Below are 20,910 nucleotides of genomic sequence, written 5' to 3' on the forward strand. Positions count from 1 at the left end.
CAGTATCAAGGTGCTCAGACTCTGCTTGGGCTCCGAGTGCAGCTCCTGGGACCCTGCTGTAGGGCTCGGAACAGGGACGGACAGAGGAGAAGCCTCCCTCTTCCTCTGGCAGTGGGATTGGGTTAGACTTTCTCACCTGAGTGTTTTCTGTGTGCTCTGCAGTGCTGTCCCTGGAGCCCTGCTTGGCCTCCTCACTAGTCTTAGGTTCTGCTTTGTGGACTTTCAGGCAGCCAACATGTCCGGGACGTTTGGAGGAGCCAGCGTGCCAAACATGTACCCTGGGGCCCCTGGGGCTGGTTACCCTCCTATCCCCTCTGGAGGTTTTGGGCAGCCCCCTTCCACCCAGCAGCCTGTTCCTCCATATGGAATGTACCCACCCCCTGGAGGAAACCCACCATCTGGGATACCCTCCTACCCACCATACCCAGGGGCCCCTGTGCCAGGCCAGCCAATGCCCCCTCCTGGACAGCAGCCCCCAGGGGCCTACCCTGGGCAGCCACCAGTGCCACCTTCTGGGCAGCAGCAGCAGCCAGTGCCAAGCTATCCAGGGTACCAAGCATCCGGGACCATCACCCCTGCCGTACCCCCAGCCCAGGTGAGTGCCAGCCTCGTGCTACCTTCAGTTCCAGTTTGGCTCTAAAGGCCCAAGACGTGTGGCCCAGTATCCTCTGCTAGCAAGGCTGCGGAGGGTCTGGGTGGGACAAGCCAGGGCTCAGTCTTCCAGCTCAAACTTCTTGTTTTCCTCATAGCCTCAGTGTGTATTCCTGAAGACCTAGGGAACTGCCCTGTCTCTCCCAGTTTGGTTACATGTTCTGTGCATGAGTTGGGTGTGAATGTCCTGGGTGCTCTTCATTCCCCTGTGTTACTTATTTACTGCTGGGATCTGTGTTCTTTAAGAACTGCTCAGGTAACTGGGCTCAGCTGTATGCTCCAGAGCTCTCAGTCTTCATCTCCTGGGTGTTTCCAGCCCCCAACTCATTTGAGAAGATTTGTAAAACGTCCTTTGGGTAGAGAAGATGTGTGGCCGTTCTGTTAGAGCTACTCTGGGCTCATTTTGGAGAGCAGTTCATGTTTGCAGTGCCTAGAATTCATTGCCATGGTTACATGGCAAAGCCAGCTAAGTGCAAGGCTAGTGGTATGTGCCCTCTGACTATTTTTAGACAGAGGGTCCCCTCTCCTCTCTTCCCCCACACATTCCCCCACCCCTCCCCTGCTCTGCATCCTCCCACCCTTCCTTCCACCTCATCTTTTCTCTGAGTTTATCTGCTCAACTCTGTTAAAATCAGTTTGTATTAACCACAGAAGATAATCCACCAAGAGACTGTTTAGACAGGAACATTTAAGTGTGCTGGGGAGCACAGCTGTCGGTGACCAGGAAGAAGTGAGGCAGGCAAGCAGGTTGTAGAGTCTAGAAAACATGCCAGGAGACCAGTGCTGGTTCAGGAGGTGGTCAGGCTGCATGGACCATCGTGTGGGTTGGACACCTGCATCCCCCCAGAGGTGCTCCATGGACTAACTGGGCCCCATTGGGAGGACCCTGCTGTGTGCTCACATGTGCTTTGGTGGTAAGGCATCAAGAAGCCAATGGCTCCTGCACCTGAGGCCTCTTCCTCAGCAGGAACCCAGGCCAGCCCTGGAGGACCTTGGAGTAGGGCAGATTCTTCAGCATCAGGACTCAGCTATAGATGGTGGGCTCCTAGCCGTGGGAACCAGACTGAAGCTTCAGTACCAGGACACAGGACAGATAATGGTCATATTAGGGCCATTCAGTGTAGATTCCTCTGTGCTGATAATTGTGAACTCCTTCAGGTACCCCAACTTTTAGAGAAAAGGTTATTCCCAGAGTCTGGGGTGGGGCAGTCATCTTGCATCTGTGGGATGTAACATCTCACCCAAGTCTGTTTGTCTGAGCAGTTTGGAACGCGAGGCACCATCATGGACGCTCCTGGCTTTGACCCCTTGCGAGATGCCGAGGTCCTGCGAAAGGCTATGAAAGGCTTTGGTGAGGGTCCCGGTGGCTCGAATGTCTACTGCCCTGCCCCCCCCATTCCCAAGGCAGTCATCCAGTGCCTCTGTGGGCTGGGGTCACTGGGTGGAGGCAGCCTGGCCCCAGTGGTAGTAGAGAGATGGATGTAGGGGTGCAGTTGGGGTACCCAGAAGAATGGGAGCACCCATGCCTGGAAGTCTCCAGCTGCCGAGCATCCCCGTGACCCCCAGCCCTGCCTACTCCCACCTCTTTTCCCCCAGGGACTGACGAGCAGGCCATCATTGACTGCCTGGGGAGTCGCTCCAACAAACAACGGCAGCAGATCCTCCTCTCCTTCAAGACAGCTTATGGGAAGGTGAGTATGTGTAAGGGGGAGTGCATAGAGAGACCTGGTCCCTCCTGAGTCAAGGCCTATCCTCCAGCACAGCCCTACGCACCCTGCTTTTCCTTGGGGCTGAGTAGGCCTCCATTTCCTGCATGGACTGGAAGGCACATTAGGGTGTTTCCTACTGCCCATCCAGCCTGTGAGCTCTCAATTGATGGCATCTTCTATGGGTGAATGATGCTCTCAGGGAGAAATCTGGAGTTCAGAGGGTGCTGAGATTTGATGAGGTGCACAGAGATCTGGGTTCTTACCCTGGCTCTGCCATGATCCACCGAGACGCTGGGCCAGTTATTTCCCCTCCACTCCCACCTGGCCTCTGTCCCTCCTGGGAGCCCTGGCTGCTGTCCCTGCCCTCTTCATGGCCACCCTGGGAGGTCTAGCTGATAGCAGGGCTTTGAAGAAAAAGGATTTCAGTACTGAACAAATGCAAAGTGGGCATATTTTGAACTTTCTGTGCTTTTTGAATCTTAGGAAGGTAAAACCTAGGTAAATATTGAGTAGGCTAGTGTTCTAACCAGTTCCTTCTCCAGTGTTAATGTGCCTCAGATGCCTTGGGGGTTGGGGGCAAATGCAGGCTTTGATTCTACAGGTCTGGGCTAGGGGTGGAGATTTGGTTTTTTCTTTCTTTCTCGTTTTTTTTTTTTTTTTTTTTTTTTTTTTTTTTGATGCTCCTAGTCCTAAGGTCTCTGATTTTCTTCCTGTTAATCACCTTCTATGGATTCTATAAACAGGTTTTTTGTTTATTTGTTTGAATATCCAATCAGGATTTGATCAAAGATCTGAAATCTGAGCTGTCAGGAAACTTTGAGAAGACTATCTTGGCTATGATGAAGACCCCAGTCCTCTTTGACGTTTATGAGATAAGAGAAGCCATCAAGGTGTGTACATGTGTGTTCATGTGCCTGGACACAGCCCCTGGGGAGTCCTGGACTCATGGCATGTCTTCACCCACTCACTAGCTACTGTTTTCATTTCAGTTCCTATGCCCCCTCAGCCTGGACTCCAAGTGCCGTAAAAGGGGAACCTCAGTGACTTCCCCATGCGGAAAATGAACTGTCATTTATTGTCAGGAAACATCTAAGGCTCTCTCCATCTTAAAAACATGGTGGAAGCTGGGGTTGTAGAGGCGTATGAGGCATAGGAGGGGTCATCCTTATCCATTAGGACTCTTATATTATTAATATTATTGTTTTAATTTATTGATTTTGGTGAGGGGAGAGAAACATCAATTTATTGTTCCACTCATTGATGCATCCAGTAGTTGCTTTGTGTATGTGCCCTGCCTGGCGATCGAGTTCTCATCCTTGGCATATTGGGACGACAATCTAACCAATTGAGCTACTCTACCAGGGCAGGACTCTGTTATTAGCAAGTAACAGAAACACCCCTGAGGACCTGAAGCAAAACAAAGTGGAGATTTGGTTGTGAGGGCAGAGACAAGCAGCCTGTCATGGAGAAAGATGGGACCAGGAGATGTCACAAGCAGGCACCCAGGCAGAGTTTCTTTAGTCTCTGCTTCTTGGGTCCACTTTATTCTTATTTGCTTCCCTGCTTTCTCTTTGACGTCTGCTTGGCAGAGGATCCCTGTGCATTTACCCATCAGAGATCCAGCGACAAAAGAGACCAGCTGCTCCGGAATCTAGATCCCAAACAGGAAGCACATTGTGATTGCCTTAGTTTGGTTTAGTATCTTCCCCCAGTCCCTCAGTCATGACCAGTCTCAGGGTCTTCTACGTTCCATACACTCCTGGGGTTCCCAGTCCACAGTAGGAATCCTGTGGATGGGGAGGGGCAGTCCCACAGAAGGAGAATTCTTGTGCTTCAGAAGGAATCTAACATTTCATCAGAGATAGGGAGGCACAATGACCCTTCCTGCCCCCAAGAGGGGAGGTGTAGAGAATTAAGTGTGGAGCACAGAAGGGAGACAGGCCTCTACTGAAATACCCTATAGCTGGAGTCCCCAACCTCTGGCCTGTTAGGAACTGAGCCTCTAGCAAAGCTCCGCCCTGCCTCCTACCACGGCTGCTTGTCCCTCCCCTCCCCATCCACAGTGGGTGAGCAACGGAAGCTCACCTGAGCTCCACCTCCTGTGTCCTCCCCACTGTTCTGTCTTCCAGGAAACCAGTCCCTGCTGCAAACAAGGTTGGGGACCACTTCCCTATACTGTGGGGCTACACACTTTCTTCTACAGAGGGCTTCCAGAGGAAGTTGGGGAGAGCACCTGGGAGTGGCCCCAAGACCTCTGCCCAGCCCCCACCCCCAGCCATTTATGAGATGGCAGTGGTTGTGGCGTGCTGGGAACAGCACAAGTTTGGGGTCAGTGTCACTGAGCAGCTATGTGTCCTTGAGCACCTGTAAAATGAGAATGTGGTTGCTCTCTTGTGACATGTGGTGAGCACTGAGCCAGGGGCTGGCGGAAGTGCTTGGTGAACCCTTGAGTCATCTATAGTAGCAGGAAACATGAAATAGCTAAGCCTTTGTTGTGCTTCCTGTGTGACAGGCACTGTTCCAAGTGCTTAACTTATGTAACTCATTGAGTCCTCATGACTTCCTATGGGGTGGGTATCAGTGTCAATTCCATCTTATGGACAAGTAAGCTGAGGCACAGAGCTCAAGTAATGTGTGTCAGGTCACACAAGTAGTCACAGCACAACTGAGGTTCAAATTGACAGAAGCCAGGCTGGAGACCTTGCCCTCCACCTTCTTGCTGTCCCTGGCGTGGTTCACCCTTGTCCTCACTGTTGCTGCCTCTTCCTGGGTCTCTCCAGATGCTCCATAGTCCATTCTAAGACTTGTTTTTCCACATGTCCATGCTTAGTTTAAACTCATTTTCTCAGCCCATCTCATTATGGGCTGAACTTGGAATAAAACAGTTCTGGGTCCACATCTCAATCCATTGTTTACTGTGCGGCCTTGGACAAGTCATGACACCTCCCTGATTCTCAGTTTTCTGGTGGGTGGAACGGGGATGATCCTTCTTTCGACCTCTACTCATTATCACGATGTGGCTGTCATTAGCTAGTGCTTTCGTGGGGCTGTGGAGGACAGAGAACAGCTCAGCTACTTGCAGTCAGTTAGCAGCAGCAGCCCCAAGGGCTCCTCGTGGCTTCTGTTGCTGGGACTTGTACTTTGGGGAGGAGGGCAGTGACATGGCACCAGCTCTCTTTCCTGGGGCCAGTGGGGGGCTGTAACAAGCCTGTGGTTTGTTGTGTTGTCTGCAGGGGGCTGGCACTGATGAAGCCTGCCTCATTGAGATCCTCGCCTCCCGCAGCAACGAGCACATCCGGGAAGTGAGCCGAGCCTACAAAACAGGTTAGGCTGCCCCAGGTCCTCTGCCCGCTACAGATCCCTGTGTGTTCAGGGCCTTGGCCACACCTTCTCCCAGGGCCTCTATTCCTTCCTGGTATGCTTATCACCTCATCTACCACAACCAGCATATGGGACTTTGATCTAAGACCCAATCCTGCCTGCTGTTTGCACACAGACAGGTGACTAAAGTAAGGGAGGGCTGAGGAGAACCTTGTGGGTTCGGTTTGGGCCAAGACTGAGGAGTGGCCACGTCAACCTGGAGTTCACAGCCCCTCCTGGATTTCCAATGTGTGTCCCTGGAGAGCATTGGGGGCCACCTGTCTCCTCGAGCCCAGGACTCCCAGGCCCTTCTCTTCTCAGTGCCCACTGTTGACTGTGTCTGCAGTGGGCAGCTTCGTCCACGGGGATACAAGGTAGGCCTTCCCTGTGTCTCCCAGAATTCAAAAAGACCCTGGAGGAGGCCATTCGAAGCGACACATCAGGGCACTTCCAGCGGCTCCTCATCTCTCTCTCTCAGGTACCTTTCCCATTTCAGAGCTCAGAAGCAGAATTCAGAGTGGAGAGAGGGGCATCCCTGAGCAAGGATGAAAAGGAACAGGAGGGAGGGTTGCAACTCCAGGGAGTGGTCTTTACCACACAGCCTGTTTCCATACAGGGAAACCGTGATGAAAGTGCAAATGTGGACATGTCGCTTGTTCAGAGAGATGTTCAGGTGAGTAATGGCCAGATCAGGCACCATACCTGGGCTTCCTAAGGTGGTGGGGGTGGCCCACTTTCTTCATGAGGGAGGAGCTCTGGGATAGAAAGAGGACCAATAAGGAGTGGGTTCCAGATGCTGTGACTTTCAGAAGGGCACTGTTACTTGTCAACTGTGTGTTCCTGAGCAGTTACCCAACCTCAGTGGGCTTTAGTTTCCCTGCCTGTAAGAGGGAACATACGCCATAACTCCCATAGCAGTTGGTGGATCCCAGTTACGAATGTGGGACTCCATGTGACCTTGTACTTTGTCTGGTTGCACATGCCATTTCATTTGCAAACGGGCCCAACTCACACGTCCTTGTGAAGCATTTGAAGGTTTGAGCCTAGAAACCAGCTTTCACATTCGTTGTACAGCCTTAGAATTCCGCTCTGTCCCCAGCCTGATGTGACTACAAACAAAAGGGGAAAAATTACCATTTCCTCTCTTTGTCCAGGCATCTGAGTGTCCCTCTAGAGGAGTTTGAGTTTCCCACTAATAAATTCAGACCTTCGAAGTTTTGGAGAGAGCCACAGCTTTCTGGTGGCATCGACCTGGCCATACCTCTGTCCCTCCTCATTGCTCCTGCCGCCCACCCCAAACCCCATCAGGGCTTCCCAGGAACTGCCCATGGTCTCCTTATCTCTCCCATCTGTCAGGTTGAAGAGGACCTCTGTGGAATGCCCTCTTGTTAGGGTTGGAAGACAGCCACTCTTATGATCTGGTCCAATTTGCTTTCCAGATGGGGAAGCTGAGGCTCAGAGATGTTGAGCATTGTACCCAGGGAAATCTGGAGGCAGAGCCTGGGCAAGGGCCCAGACCCCTGGCTCAGATGTCTGCAGGGAGCGCACAGACCCCCTGGTCCCAGATGCCCTCCTGCAGGGTGTGCCTTCACATCTCCCTGGCTTGAGACATCCATTCCCATTTCTGGATTCGGCTGAACAGTTTCAAAGCTCCCGGACTGTGGCTGTGGCCTCAGTGGGAATAATCCTATTCCTGTTTTCCTGTTTCCTATATTGGCTGTTCTCCAGCTGATGCTAAAGTTGCCTCAGTTTCAAGGTCTCATGCCTGCTGCTCTGCCTTCATAGTTCTGGACCTGCTCCTGCCTCACCTTGACCTGTGCGATTTTTGAGCCCTGATGTCCACCCTCTCCCTCTGGGTATTGGTGCCTTTAGATCTAAGAGCTGTTACCTGAGGCCGGAAGGCACTTTCGAGTCATCTGTTGCAGGGGTTGCAAATTAGCAAATATTTTAGGCTCAACTTTCAAAAGCCTTAAAGGTAAATGCATATTCTGCCCGTTTGCAAATATAATGGCACATGCAACCAGACACAGGGAAAGTACCTATCGTATGAAATCCCACATCTCTCACTGATCTCTGTCAATTGTAATATTTTTTGTCTCTCATGTTGGCCCTTATAGTAGGGAAGCTGCTTTTAAAGATTGGGGAACTTTACATAGAAATGAGGATTTCTGGCTGTTTATATGAAATGGATCTGGCACCCGGAGCTTGAATTTCTCTGTCATTGTCTCAGCAGGTGCTGGGAAGTAACTAACCCTCTGTGTAGTTAGCCTTGGTCCCCAGCACTCTCTGGCCCTACAACTAAACTGTTTTCCTCAGGTTACCCAACTGGCCCCTTTGGGTTTCAGGTTTGTGACCCTCCCCCCAAATCTAATACAACCTTCACAAGGAAACAGGGCTGAGAGGGCCAGAGTGTCTCATGGCAAGTTGGCTGTAGAGCTAGGACTCAGATCCATGCCTCTCATGCCATTTTTTCCCTTTGTACTGCTACTCCCTTGGTTGGGTAAAACTGTTCCTTGCCCATCCTGGGCTCTAATTGGCCTCGGTTTTCCTGGTTCTGAGTCCTCATGAGCGTCAGAGTCCTTTGTGTTGCTCAGTGAGGGGATGTGTGGATGGATGGTGTCTAGCTCCGCACAGCAAATGGAGCACAACTGGGGCACTGCTCCTATATCCTTCCCCTCTGGGCCTGCAGGGCCCGGCATCTCTACCCAGCTCTCAGAGGTGACCTGAGCCTGGTGTCTGGGATGATGCCTGCATTGTGTGCCCATCTTCCCCGCTGTCTGTCCAGGAGCTGTACGCAGCTGGGGAGAACCGCCTGGGAACAGATGAGTCCAAGTTCAATGCAGTCCTGTGTGCCCGGAGCCGGGCCCACCTGGTGGCAGGTAAGGTAGTCCCAGGCCTCCCTGGGGCCAGGTAATGAGGGCAGACAAGGTATGGTGGGGAAACAGAGCTGCAGGAACGGTTGGCAGTTCCTTTCTGCATGGGGCTTTCACTTGCTGGTAGTAAAGGGTAAAGGGGGTCAAATAATATGGTGATAGAATATGAAGATCATGTATTATAGAAATGTACACTTGAAACCTATATAATCTTATTAACCAATGTCATCCCAATAAATTTCATAAAAAGAAAGATAATATCAGTCCTGTATGTATACGACCCAGGATGGCCCACACTGTGGAACCATTGGCAAAGAATATCTTTAAAGGAGTTTTAGTAGCTGAATTTGTAGGTATTTTGGGAGCATATATCTTGTTTAATAAGATGAACATAAGCCAAGATTTCAGACAAATGATGAGCAAGAAATTTCCCTTCATCTTGGAAGTTCATTACCAGTCTATTTGGACCTCCTGTCTGGGTCTACGTAACTGTGGCTAGGCGGTCTCAGCAGGAAAAGGGGTTTATAAGATATCTTGGGATTGTAAGTCAATGACGCTATTTTTAAAAAAATTAAAAAGAAAATTATCACCGGACACGTTTTTATTGATTTTAAAGATAAAGGAAAGGAAAGAGAGAGAAATATTGATGTGATAGAGAAACATCAACTGGTTGCCTTCTGTATACACCCCGACCAAGGATTGGACCCTCAACCTAGATATGTGCCCCAACTGGGAATCAAGCCCCCGCCCTTCTGGTGCACAGGATAGTGCTCCAACCAACTGAGCCACCTGGTCAGGGCAGTGACATTATCTTAAGAGCCGAAAGAAAACAGCTACACATTTCATGCATGCTTAACAGGCTACATTCTTCTGTTGTCTTAAGCAGAGCATACATTCTGAAACTTGCTTTACAGGCAGGCCTACAGGCCCCAGACAACACTACATTCTAGTGCAGCTATGACTCTTAAGGAGGACTAATTTAGACCTACCTGGCAGGGGAGATGCCGTGACCATGAAGTTGGTTTCCTGCGGTGAGGCTTAGCCATTGCACTCTGGATGCGCTGACCCCTGCGATTTTCCCAAATGTGGGAAACTCGACTGCATGGTTTGTGATAGTGGGGATTGCGTTCGTGTTCTTCGCTATTTAAAACAAAAAACAAGGCTCCGGCCAAGATGGAGGCGTAGGTAGACACACTGTGCCTCCTCAAACAACCAAAAGAAGGACAGCAACAATTTAAAAACAAACCAACCAGAACTGACAGAAAATTGAAATGTATGGAAGTCCGACAACCAAGGAGATAAAGAAGAAACATTCATCTAGACTGGTAGGAGGGGCAGAGAGTACTCACGGCAAGGCGGCGGCTGGCGGACCCGGAGAGGTGGTGGATTGTGGAACGGGGCAGGCCAGGCTGCAGCTAGCAGACCCTGCGGCCCCACATTCGCGCATAGATAGATCAGGAGGAACAGTGGGGTAGCGAAGCAGACCTCACAACCCAGGGCTCCAGCACGGGGAAATAAAGCCTCAAACCTCTGATTGAAAACACCTGTGGGGGTTGAGGCGGCAGCAGGAGAAACTCCAAACCTCACAGGAGAGGTCGTTGGAGAGACCCACAGGGAACTAGAGCATGCACAGGCCTACCCACTTGGGAATCAGCACCAGAGGGGCCCAGTTTGATTGTGGGTAGTGGAGGGAGTGACTGAAATCCAGCAGAGAGTGGAGCAGATGCCATTGCTCCCTCTTGGCCCCTCCCCCACATACAGCGACCAGTGTTACCCCCATCCAGTGAACACCTAAGGCTCCGCCCCCTTACCTAACAGGCCCGCCAAGACAAAAAAAACGGCCCAAATGAAAGAACAGATCAAAGCCCCAGAAAAAATACAACTTAGCAACAAAGAGATATCCAACCTATCAGATGCACAGTTCAAAACACTGGTAATCAGGATGCTCACAGAATTGGTTGAATTTGGTCACAAATTAGATGAAAAAATTAAGGCTATGCTAAGAGAAACAAAGGAAAATGTACAGGGAACCAATAGTGATGGGAAGGAAACTGGGACTCAAATCAACAGTGTGGACCAGAAGGAAGAAAGAAACATCCAACCAGAAAATGAAACAACAAGAATTCAGAAAAATGAGGAGAGGCTTAGAAACCTCCAGGACATCTTTCAACGTTCCAACATCCAAATTATAGGGGTGCCAGAAGGAGAAGAGGAAGAACAAAAAATTGAAAACTTATTGGAACAAATAATGAAGGAGAACTTCCCCAGTCTGGCAAAGGAAATAGACTTCCAGGAAGTCCAGGAAGCTCAGAGAGTCCCAAAGAAGCTGGACCCAAGGAGGAACACACCAAGGCACATCATAATTACATTACCTAAGATGAAGCAGAAGGAGAGAATCTTAGAAGCAGCAAGAGAAAAGGACACAGTTACCTACAAAGGACTTCCCATAAGACTGTCAGCTGATTTCTCCAAAGAGACCTTACAGGCAAGAAGGGGCTGGCAAGAAGTATTCCAAGTCATAAAAGGCAAGGACCTATATCCAAGATTGCTCTATGGAGCAAAGCTATCATTTAGAATGGAAGGGAAGATAAAGTGCTTCCCAGATAAGGTCAAGTTAAAGGAGTTCATCATCACCAAGCCCTTATTATATGAAATGTTGAAGGGATTTACCTAAGAAAAAGAAGATAAAAAATATGAACAGTAAAAATGACAGCAAACTCACAGTTACTAACAACCACACCTAAAACTAAAACAACATGAACTAAGCAAACAACTAGAACAGGAACAGAACCACAGAAATGGAGATCACATGGAGGGTTATCAACAGGGGAGCGAGAGGGGGGAAAGGTACAGAGAATAAGTAGCATAAATGGTAGGTAGAAAATAGACAGGGGGAGGGTAAGAATAGTGTAGGAAATGTAGAAGCCAAAGAACTTATAAGTATGACCCATGGACATGAACTATAGGGGGGGAATGCGGGAGGCAGGGGTGGGCAGGATGGAGTAGAATGAAGGGGGGGGAATGGGACAACTGTAATAGCATAATCAATAAATATATTTAAAAAACAAAGACAAAAGAACAAAAAACATTCAATGTTCTGGAACGAATGGGATCAGAGAGCAAGATCAGGAAAATTGCTTGAACAGTAAAAGTTAGGAATTTGGCCACCAATCAAGGTTTACCCTATTTCATGTTATCAGTCAAGATTAAAATGCCATTGTGGACATGGGTGGTTTTGGAATATTTAAGGCAAAATATAAATTCTAATTAAGCCAGAGGTCTTAGTCTTTGGATTAACTGTGAAGAAATTGGTGGAAGGTATGCTTATTAAGTTATAAAGTTTTGTTTTTACTACTTAAAGTGGTTTTCTTTTAAAAAGAAATATATATTTCTTTTATATATTCATATATAATAGATTTTATATATTTTATATATATATATAGGTTCTGAAATATATTCAGAACCTATAATTCTGAATATAAACTTTTCAAAATAGATAAAATAATAACATTCTTAAAAATATTTATTAAATTTTACACACATTTAAAATTCCAGTATCTAAAAATGTTATAGAAATATTGCTGTTAGTCTACAGACATACCACCCTGAATGAGCCTGATCTCGTCTGATCTCAGAAGCTAAGCAGGGTCGGGCCTGGTTAGTACTTTGATGGGAGAAATAATGCTTTCATCCATTTCCTGAACAGCACTACCCAAACTCTTTGCATCTTTGACATCAGTGTTTCTGGCACTACTCGAGGGACTATTTTTAAAATTATTATTGTGTTTAATCCTTACCCAAAGACATGCTTCTTGATTTTTCTAGAGAGGGGGAGGGTGGGAGGCAGAAGGAAACATCAATGTGAGAGACAAACATTGACTGGTTGCCTCATATGTGTCCTGACTAGGGGTGGAACCCGCAACTTAAGTATGTGCCTTGACTGAGAATTGAACCTGTGACCTCTAGGTCCAGTCAGGGGCTAGAGCCACTTTTTAAAAACAACTTTACTAAGGAAAAAAATTTTCGATAAAACTCCAAAAAAAAAAAAAATCCCCCCAAAATATATCAGCACATTTCCTGCATTTCTGCAAGCATCAGTTCTGGAGGAAAGCAAAGGAAGAGATGAGGGAAATGTCAACTTCCTGTTGGCTGGTACCTGTCTGCTAAAATGTGGAATATTAGACTTGAGAGAGCCATCAAGAGCACCTGATCCAATGTTTTCCAAAGTGTGGCATAAAAAAGCATAACAGTAAGTACTAACAACATTTACTCATTCACGGATATATAAATTGAGCTCCTGCCCTGGGCTAGTCATGGAGTTGGTGAAGGAAGCAGTAGGGAACAGCACTACATAATCTCTGTTCTCATGGCTTCACATCCTTGTTTGGGGGTACAGGCAGTAAAACAAAATTAAGTAAAATCTGTACCAGATGGCAAGTCATTTCGATCAAAATAACAAGGTTGGAAACAGAATTTGGGAGTGATGCAGATTAGGGGGTGCTTGGGCAGTTCTCACCGAGGCAGTGGCATGTGAGTTAACAATGTGAAGGTGTTGTGGGAGCAGGGGGCTCCGAACACGACCGAGAAACGGTGAAAGGGGGGCTGGTGAGGCCGGAGCAGGCAGAGTGAGTGAGAGGTCAGAGATGGCCGGAGACCCTGCTGACAACTGCACGGGCTTAGGTTCCTATCCTGAGTGAACAGGAAGCCTTTAAGGATGCTAAGTGGAAGAGGATGTGACTTAGGTTTTACACGTTCACTGGCTGTTGTAGTGAGAAGGGTGAAGGGGTCGATGGCAGAGCAGGACACCAGCTAGGAGGCTGCCGCAGTATCCAGAGGAGACACTGGTGTCTTGGACCAGATGGCAGGGGCAGGTGGTGAAAAGGGGTAAGCTCTGGCCTTGCTTGCCAATGGCTTGGACAAGGAGTGTGTGCAAGAAAGCAGTCCAAGGGTGTGACAAGCATTGCCTCTGACTGGGTCAGTGGAAGAATGTGCTTGGGAAGCTGTGGATGGAGCAGGCCTTACAAGGGAAGGAAATGGGAACCTAAGGCTAGAGATAACAGGTAGAAAATTGGACTTAGGAGTCAGTAGGTCAGGAGAGGTCTGGGCTAGAGATGGAAGTTTGGGAGCAATGAATGGGTGGGTCAGAAGTGTTTGAGGTTCTGGGGCTGCAAGAGGCCCACTCAGGAAGGAAACTGGAGAGAGACCAGTGATCTGAGGACAGGACCCTCACTGTAGCAGGAGACTTAAGACGAAACACCCCGGGAAAGGGGAGTGCTGGAGGCTGATATGTGGGGGCAGGTGAGGACTAGAATGAGGACCATACTTAGCAACTTGGTGGGTGGCCTGGGTGAAAATCCGGGCCCCTACATCCGCCTGCAGTAAGTCTTACAGTGCACACAAGTAAGTGCTGTTGTTCTCTCACTTTGTGGATGAGGAAGCCAGGCACTGGGAGATGGAGAAGTGGGGTTACCCAGCTGGGAACCTGGCAGAATTTGGATTTGAACTCACGGTATCTGGCTCCAGAGCATACTTTTTAACCTGTGCACTGGAGACTGAGTGAACATATTTTCATCTTAGTCATTATTTATTTTAATGAGTTTAATATGTAAACAGCATTTTAAACCCTGGTTTCACAGAAGTTATTACTTAGGAGAAAAGAGCAGCTGATCTAAAGAAAATAGTAAGTAATGAAGACAGATACAGCAGAAATCACCACACTGATATGCCAATGACAAAAGTTTAGAGAACAGTGATAGAAATTGAGACCTGGGCTGGGGAAAGAGGGATTTACATCTGAGGTCGGACCCGGACGTAGGACCCAGGGCTACACAGTGCTACCTGCCTCTCTAAGAACTGAGTCACTTCCCGTGGGTGCTCAGCTCATCCTAGGGTAAGTTGTGGGGCTGGATAGGTGTTAGCTCAGTCAGATTGAGAGAGACAGGATTGACGCATGGAACAATGGAGAAGGCATGGACTGCGAGTGCAGGGATTTCAGAAGGAAGGGATCACTCTGTTGTGTTTTTGGTGGGGGGTCCGGGATGGGGCTTAGGTGCAGTTTGGGTAAGCAGCCTGGTGAGACTGCATGAGCAGGGGTGGGGAGCACACAACTTGTGGGGTAAAGAGCTGGCTGACTTGAGAGCTGGACAGGTGTGGTCAGTGGGGCCGTCCAGATGCTGGGAGCAGAAGGGGAGGTGGCTCGGGAAGGGACAGAGCCTCCTCGCCGTGTATCCTGTGTTAGTTTACTCTGGCTGCCATAATAAATATCACAGGCCAAGTGACTTCAACAACACGAATTTATTTTCTCGTGGTTCTGGAAACTAGAAGTCCAAGATTAAGGTGTCAGCACATTTACTTTCCTCAGAGTCCTCTCGCCTTGGCTTTTCGGTGGCCACTTTTTTGCTGTGTCCTCACATGGCCTTTCCTCTATGTGCGTATCCTGGTGTTTCCTTGTGTGTCCAAATTTCTTCTAAGGACCCCAGTCAGATTGGATTAGGGCCCACGCTAAGGGCCTCGTTTTAATTAAATTACCTCTTTAAAAGTAATTAGAAATCTCCAAACACAGTCACATTCTGAGATACTGGAGGGCTGGGACTTCAACATATGGATTCAGGTTGGGGGGGGCGGTGACAGAATTCAGCCATAACAAGTCTCTTCTTTCTTCTGCTAGTTTTCAACGAGTATCAGCGCATGACAGGTCGAGACATTGAGAAGAGCATCTGCCGGGAGATGTCTGGGGACCTGGAGCAGGGCATGCTGGCCGTGGGTAGGTGTTCTGGGCCTGCCTTGTCCACCGCCTACCTGCTGGGACTGATGTGTACTGAAAGCTTTCAGGGTGTTCACCATCTTCTGGTTGAGGGGCAGGCAGTACAGTCAAAGAGCCACAGGGTCCAAGATTGCTAAGCCCAGCGTGCCTAAGCAGTGGGAAGTCACGCTGCTTCCCAGATCACTGCGTGGTTGTACTCCCAACCGTCCTGGCGTCTTGTTTCTATTTCCAGTGCGACTCTGGGAAGGGAGCTCCAGTGTGGGTATTAGTGGGAGAGCAACCGACTGCCGTGCTGGAGGAGATGACTCATATCCTGCCAAGTTTCCTCTAAAAATACATCCCTGCAGGCAGTTGTCAGATGTTTGTGATGGAAACACGTGGTTGCGACAGCAACACACGCCTTGCTAAAGGAAAGCTGGCCCAGTTCCCAGGACGATGGTGTGCTTCTTGCAGGCCTGTGCCCTGCCCTTTAAAGCAAGGGCTCTAGGTCCTGCCCTATTAGGGGTTGGCCTCTCTTTAAACCCACTTGGGAAATTCTTGGTTTGCCCATCTTTTGCTTTTATTTTTCTTGGAGCTTTCTGCTGGGAGACATGATGAACCCTCCCCATTTCCCTGCATGTCTCCCATGGTAGGTTTCATGGCCTGAGAACACCAGGGAGACATTCACCCGCCCGGCCATCCTTTCTCCATGAGGCTCACAGCACCTCCAGTTCAGCCCCTCCCGCTTGCGCAGCAACACGGCGCCTTATCCCCAGCCTCTTCCCTGCAAGCTCCTTTCACAGTGTTGGTTGCCAGGAAAGAGGCTGGGCTGTTGTCCAGGCTCTGCATGTTTCTATTCAAAGAACTGGAGCCGAGACCAGGGATAATTGATTGAGCCTTGAGGAGAAGGGGGACACAAAGGTGGCCTCCTAAGAGGACACTGTGTACTCCACCCTCCTGGACTGGGAGTTCCCGGCAGATCGAGTTATGCTGTGTTTCTCTCTTCTAGTGAAATGTCTCAAGAATACCCCTGCATTCTTTGCTGAAAGGCTCAACAAGGCCATGAGGGTATGCAACATGCACGTGGAAGATCTGGGTCGGGGGGTGTCAGCCCCACCTGTGCCTGGGACCACGGGCTCAGGGTCAAAGGCCTGGGGAGACACACCTCAGCAAAGAGGACAGAGGGCCCATGGGCAGGAGGGGTCTAGATTGTCGGGAGAAGCTGGGTGGTGAAGAGACCTGTCGCTCACACCCTTGGTGGATACTCTTTAGGGAGCAGGAACAAAGGACCGGACCCTGATTCGCATCATGGTGTCTCGCAGTGAGATCGACCTCTTGGACATCAGGATGGAGTACAAGCGGCTGTATGGCAAGTCGCTGTATCATGACATCACGGTACGGGCTTCCGGGGGTATACTGGGCCACCTGCGAACCCCTTGGTCACCTCCTACTGTCTCCTTTGTCTCCCCTTCAGAACTCCCATGGCTTGGCCTTCTTGGTTCATGGGGGTCTTATTTGTGGACCTTTACTTTCTTCAACTTTACTTCTTCATCCAGTTGCCCCCAAACAGATTGTAAACTCCTTGTGGCAGGGGGATCTTCACCCTGCTGTCACTCCCACCCTGTGTCCTCAGCATGCAACACACCTGCTGCTTAGGAAATGGATGGGGGGGGGTGGTTCCTAACATCAGTGTCACAGAAAGTGCAGGACCTTCCCCACCTGGGTCCCTGGCCTCCAGAGTCCCGGCCACTCTGTGATTCTGTCACCATCGGTGACACTTAGGCCCAAGGCCTCCTGGATGGACGCTCAACTCACTAGAAGTTGCTTCTTTCTCTCAGCTTTATGGTGGAGGCAGTTCAGAGTGAGGGTTCTGGGGTCATGTCATGCTGCTTGGAGCCCAGTGCTGGCTTTTCTGCTTGTTCGAGATCTGTGTGATCTCGAGCAGTGATCTTAAACCTCCCTAAACCCCATTGCCATGATCCTTAAGAGCAGGGTAATGATAGCTCCCCTAGGACTGTTGAATCTTGAGTGATGTGGTCCATGTAAAGCACATTGAGTGATGTGTGTAGGTGTCTAGCTAACACCAGCTACTCTCATCACTGTGCTGGACCAGTGTGACAAAATGTATTCCTGTCTGGGTGACCTGAAAGTTAAATTCTGAACTCACATGGACCTTGCAACTGAAGTCACCACGACCAAGTCCTGATTTCAAACCTACTAGCATTTATACTGGGTGTGTCACTGAGAGAAGCTAACCTCCATTGCCCTGGCTGTAAAAATGATGCTGTTGGTAGCAAAGAACTAGTAACTAGCCACAAAATATTATTTTCTGTGGTCAGCGGGCTGTGGGTACCTGGAAGAAGCCATAGGCCTTGCCCTCAAGGAAGGAAATGATTAGAAATTAACTTAGCGTGGTCTACACTTCTGAAGTCCCTCAGTCCCATGAGCTCGGGTGGAGGAGGCCGCAGTGTGAACTGGGGTGCCCAGATAATAACAGTGCCTTCCATCGGATGGTCGTGTCAGTCTAGTATGTTTCCCGAGTGGGACACACTGCTGTGTTATGGTATAATCCCAACTGAGTGCAACAGAAATGCCCCAGGAAATGCCACCCTTAGCTGGGTGGTGGTGAGTTTGCTTTTCAAAGTTTGGCTTTGATATTGGGGCAATTGTAGCTTTCTGTTTTTTAAAGCGGGGGAGCTGCATTGTCCAAGGCCTGCACTGCCTAGTGTGTGATTCTCGGCTGCCCTGGGAACTGCATGATGGGGCATATCCCTGGGATGGGGCCTGCTGCTCTCTGTAAGGGCACTTGGGGCACACGAAAATGAGGAGCCAGGAGGCCAAAACTGGCCACACCTCCCTTAACAGACATACTTGTTTCTGTGACCAGGGGGATACCTCGGGGGATTACCGGAAGATTCTCCTGAAGATCTGTGGTGGCAACGACTGAGCGGTGACTGGTGGTTCACTTCTGACCACCTAGCAGCAACAGTGATGCCAGGAAGAGGCCAAAAGAATGTCTTTTTCTATCAAACCCACAAAGCAGCCCCTTAGGGTCCCAGTGCCGACAATCGTAGAGCCTTGGCCCTGTCCTCCTCTCGCCCCTCCTGATTGTATGTCGTGCTTGTTCTCAAAGGCCTGGGGTTGGTCTGGAACTCAGGGTGCCTTTTCCCCCACCCTCACAGCCTCTCGCTGCTCAAGTAGCTATTTTATTTCCTGACTCGGGCAGTCATTCCCTTTTGCTTATAGTTGAGACACTCAGCTTCATTTTAGTCCTGTAATTTTAATGTTTATTTTGAGGCACTTTTTTAAATAGCCATTGCCAGACAGCTGTATACAAGCCTCTCTCCTGCCATACTCAGTCTCTCTGCTGTGAAGTTGGGGAGCCCCGTGCCCCCACTGAGGAGTGAAAGGGAAGACCTTTAAGGGTAATTGAATCTGGTGAGAATGTGTCATGAGCTTTATTATTGCCAAAGTCACTGCTTTTTAGAAAAGAAAAAAAAACCCAGAGAGTCATCTCTTCCTTCTTCCATGTAAAACCACAAAAACAAAGCCAGCTCCCTGCCAATGACAGGGCTTCTTGTAATCGAGATTGTGCCTTAAACCTGAATGTTGATAGTTAAAAAAAGTTTATAAATTAAAACCAGCCAGCTCTGGAACATTCTGGAAATGTTTCCCTGGTGCCAGCTTGTTTTCTTTGGCTCCATGATTTTGCCCTTGTAGCCCAGGGGTTCTAACCTTATTAGCCAGTGAAAATGTATTGACTTTAAATAGAAACCTGCACTCAGGAAATCCTGAGCATAATTTTCAGGGACCCAGGTTTTAAGGATATGAGAAAGGGATGCTTCTGAAATCCATGCTGGGGCCTCAGACACTGACAAGGTGCAGGGATTTGGGTCACAAGTGGACACAGTGAAGTCCACTGAGAGCAAGGCAGGCAGCGTGTGGCCCTTCACTCAGGTCCTGAAGCAGGAACACTGGCAGGAGGGAGTGTGCAAGAGTCCTGGGGTAGGCCTTACAGCCAGGTTCCAGAGAGGCATGAGACCAAAACCTTCCCTGAAGACCCTTCAGTCTGAAAGGGTGGTCCTGGCAGGCTCCTTGCCACCGACGCCCCCGCCATGGTTGATGATGTCAGTGTAGGGCAAGTCCAAAAGCAACAGCATTTCCAAAAACCACTGTCATGTCCAGAACCCAGAGCTTGCCTTGCTGGTCAGTGGGTCTCTTTACCCCCTTTTCTGACCTCCTATGTGGAAAGTTTAGAAAGGAGAGAATCCAGAGACTAAGCTGGGAGATCAACCTGGGGGCCCTGGCCAGAGGTTCCAGGGGTGGTTTGTCCACAGCGCAGACATCTGCTTGGGGATACCTCCTGACTCCAAACTGCCCCTTGGACCTGGTGAGAGGAGGGGACAAACCAAGGGGCATGGAGCAACCATTGGCTGGACACTAGTGTGGTCTACCTAGACCCGCCTTCCCCAGCCAGAGAGGACTGATGTGAGAATTGGAATCCATGGCAAGCCCAACACATCCGTTCAGCTCTGCCTCAGTCTCCATGCCTGGAACTTCTTGATCAAGACCCAGCATGCTTGGCTGAGGTGTTCCTCTCCTGCTGCCCCCTGCCCTTGGGGGCCAGGTGTGACCTGCCTGATGGGATGGATTACTTGGCATTGTACAACCTGCCATATACTCAGGCTGATCCCAGAGGCCTCCGGGGTTGTGTCAGGGCCTCGATTCAGTCTGCTATAATGTGACTGCAAATGTTCTATGACATTACTTTGCCCAGTTGTCTGCACCAGAGTCTTCAGCCTGGTGCCCCACAGGCACTGTCTAACCTGCACATGCATTTACTTTGGTCTCCAAAGAGACTTTTTAGACATTTGAAATTGTTGCCAACACTTAAGCATTGAAAGATTTTATATTTAAGAATATTTAGACTCCTGGCTCCTCTTGAGAAAAACAAAAATTCTGGCAATGCTGGCCCAGCATTCCTGTACAGCAGTTGCTGCTGGAGCCAAATTGCTGCTGCCCCCTTTAGGCATGTACTCTTCATTTTGCTACAGGTCCCACTCCACTCCCTAATGTGTTCCATCATCACTTGTGACCTCTTTGGCCCCCATAGGCCTTTGAGTATGAGACACTGGTCTCTACACTTGGACCACCGGTATTTATCCTGGTCCTGCTTCTTTCTGCCTTCCTGTCCCTCTGGCTGCCCTCTTGGTCATGTCCAGGGGACCCAGTCCATGGTAAGTAAGTATGGGCTGAAGGACTGTGAACTCCTTACAGATCTTTCCAGGAGCAAAGGAACCTACTGGCCTTTAAGGTCAGTGGGAGGTTGTTATAACATTGTTATTATGCCCAGAACAAAAAAGATGGGGAGGGGGGAACATTCGACTTAGGACTGGGTCTTTTGTTGCCTCCTGGAATTGATAGTCAAGGCCAGTCCATAGTATACATCTAATGTCACTTCCAGAAGAGAGGGGGAGAGAGCAGATTAATTCAGCCCTTAGTAAGTTTTCAACAGCTGTAGGGCATTAGAAGGAAATTGTGTTAGGGATGGGACTGGGGGGACTAAGGTGAGGTG

At 49.4% G+C, this 20,910-nt stretch overlaps 1 protein-coding gene and 1 non-coding gene across 5 annotated transcripts in view; both read left to right on the forward strand.

Annotated features, from left to right (window-relative positions):
• The window catches only part of ANXA11 (annexin A11), a 45,445-nt gene extending 26,439 nt beyond the window's left edge, over positions 1-19,006 (forward strand). For all 4 annotated transcript variants that reach the window (XM_024561153.4, XM_024561154.4, XM_053923424.1 and 1 more), the window contains 12 exons: positions 227-595; positions 1,915-2,002; positions 2,248-2,342; positions 3,137-3,250; positions 5,594-5,684; positions 6,119-6,198; positions 6,337-6,393; positions 8,506-8,599; positions 15,261-15,356; positions 16,345-16,403; positions 16,608-16,730; positions 18,223-19,006. In XM_024561153.4, the coding sequence (XP_024416921.2) occupies positions 227-595; positions 1,915-2,002; positions 2,248-2,342; positions 3,137-3,250; positions 5,594-5,684; positions 6,119-6,198; positions 6,337-6,393; positions 8,506-8,599; positions 15,261-15,356; positions 16,345-16,403; positions 16,608-16,730; positions 18,223-18,282 (1,326 nt within the window). In that variant the 3' untranslated portion in view covers positions 18,283-19,006. The remainder of the gene's footprint in view (positions 1-226; positions 596-1,914; positions 2,003-2,247; positions 2,343-3,136; positions 3,251-5,593; positions 5,685-6,118; positions 6,199-6,336; positions 6,394-8,505; positions 8,600-15,260; positions 15,357-16,344; positions 16,404-16,607; positions 16,731-18,222) is intronic.
• Positions 9,575-9,735, forward strand: LOC112305658 (U1 spliceosomal RNA). The gene has a single exon (XR_002974833.2). It is a non-coding gene; the product is annotated as a U1 spliceosomal RNA (small nuclear RNA).
• Positions 19,007-20,910: the final 1,904 nt, after the last annotated feature.

Source organism: Desmodus rotundus, chromosome 4, assembly GCF_022682495.2.
Source record: "Desmodus rotundus isolate HL8 chromosome 4, HLdesRot8A.1, whole genome shotgun sequence".
Classification (NCBI taxonomy): domain Eukaryota; kingdom Metazoa; phylum Chordata; class Mammalia; order Chiroptera; family Phyllostomidae; genus Desmodus; species Desmodus rotundus.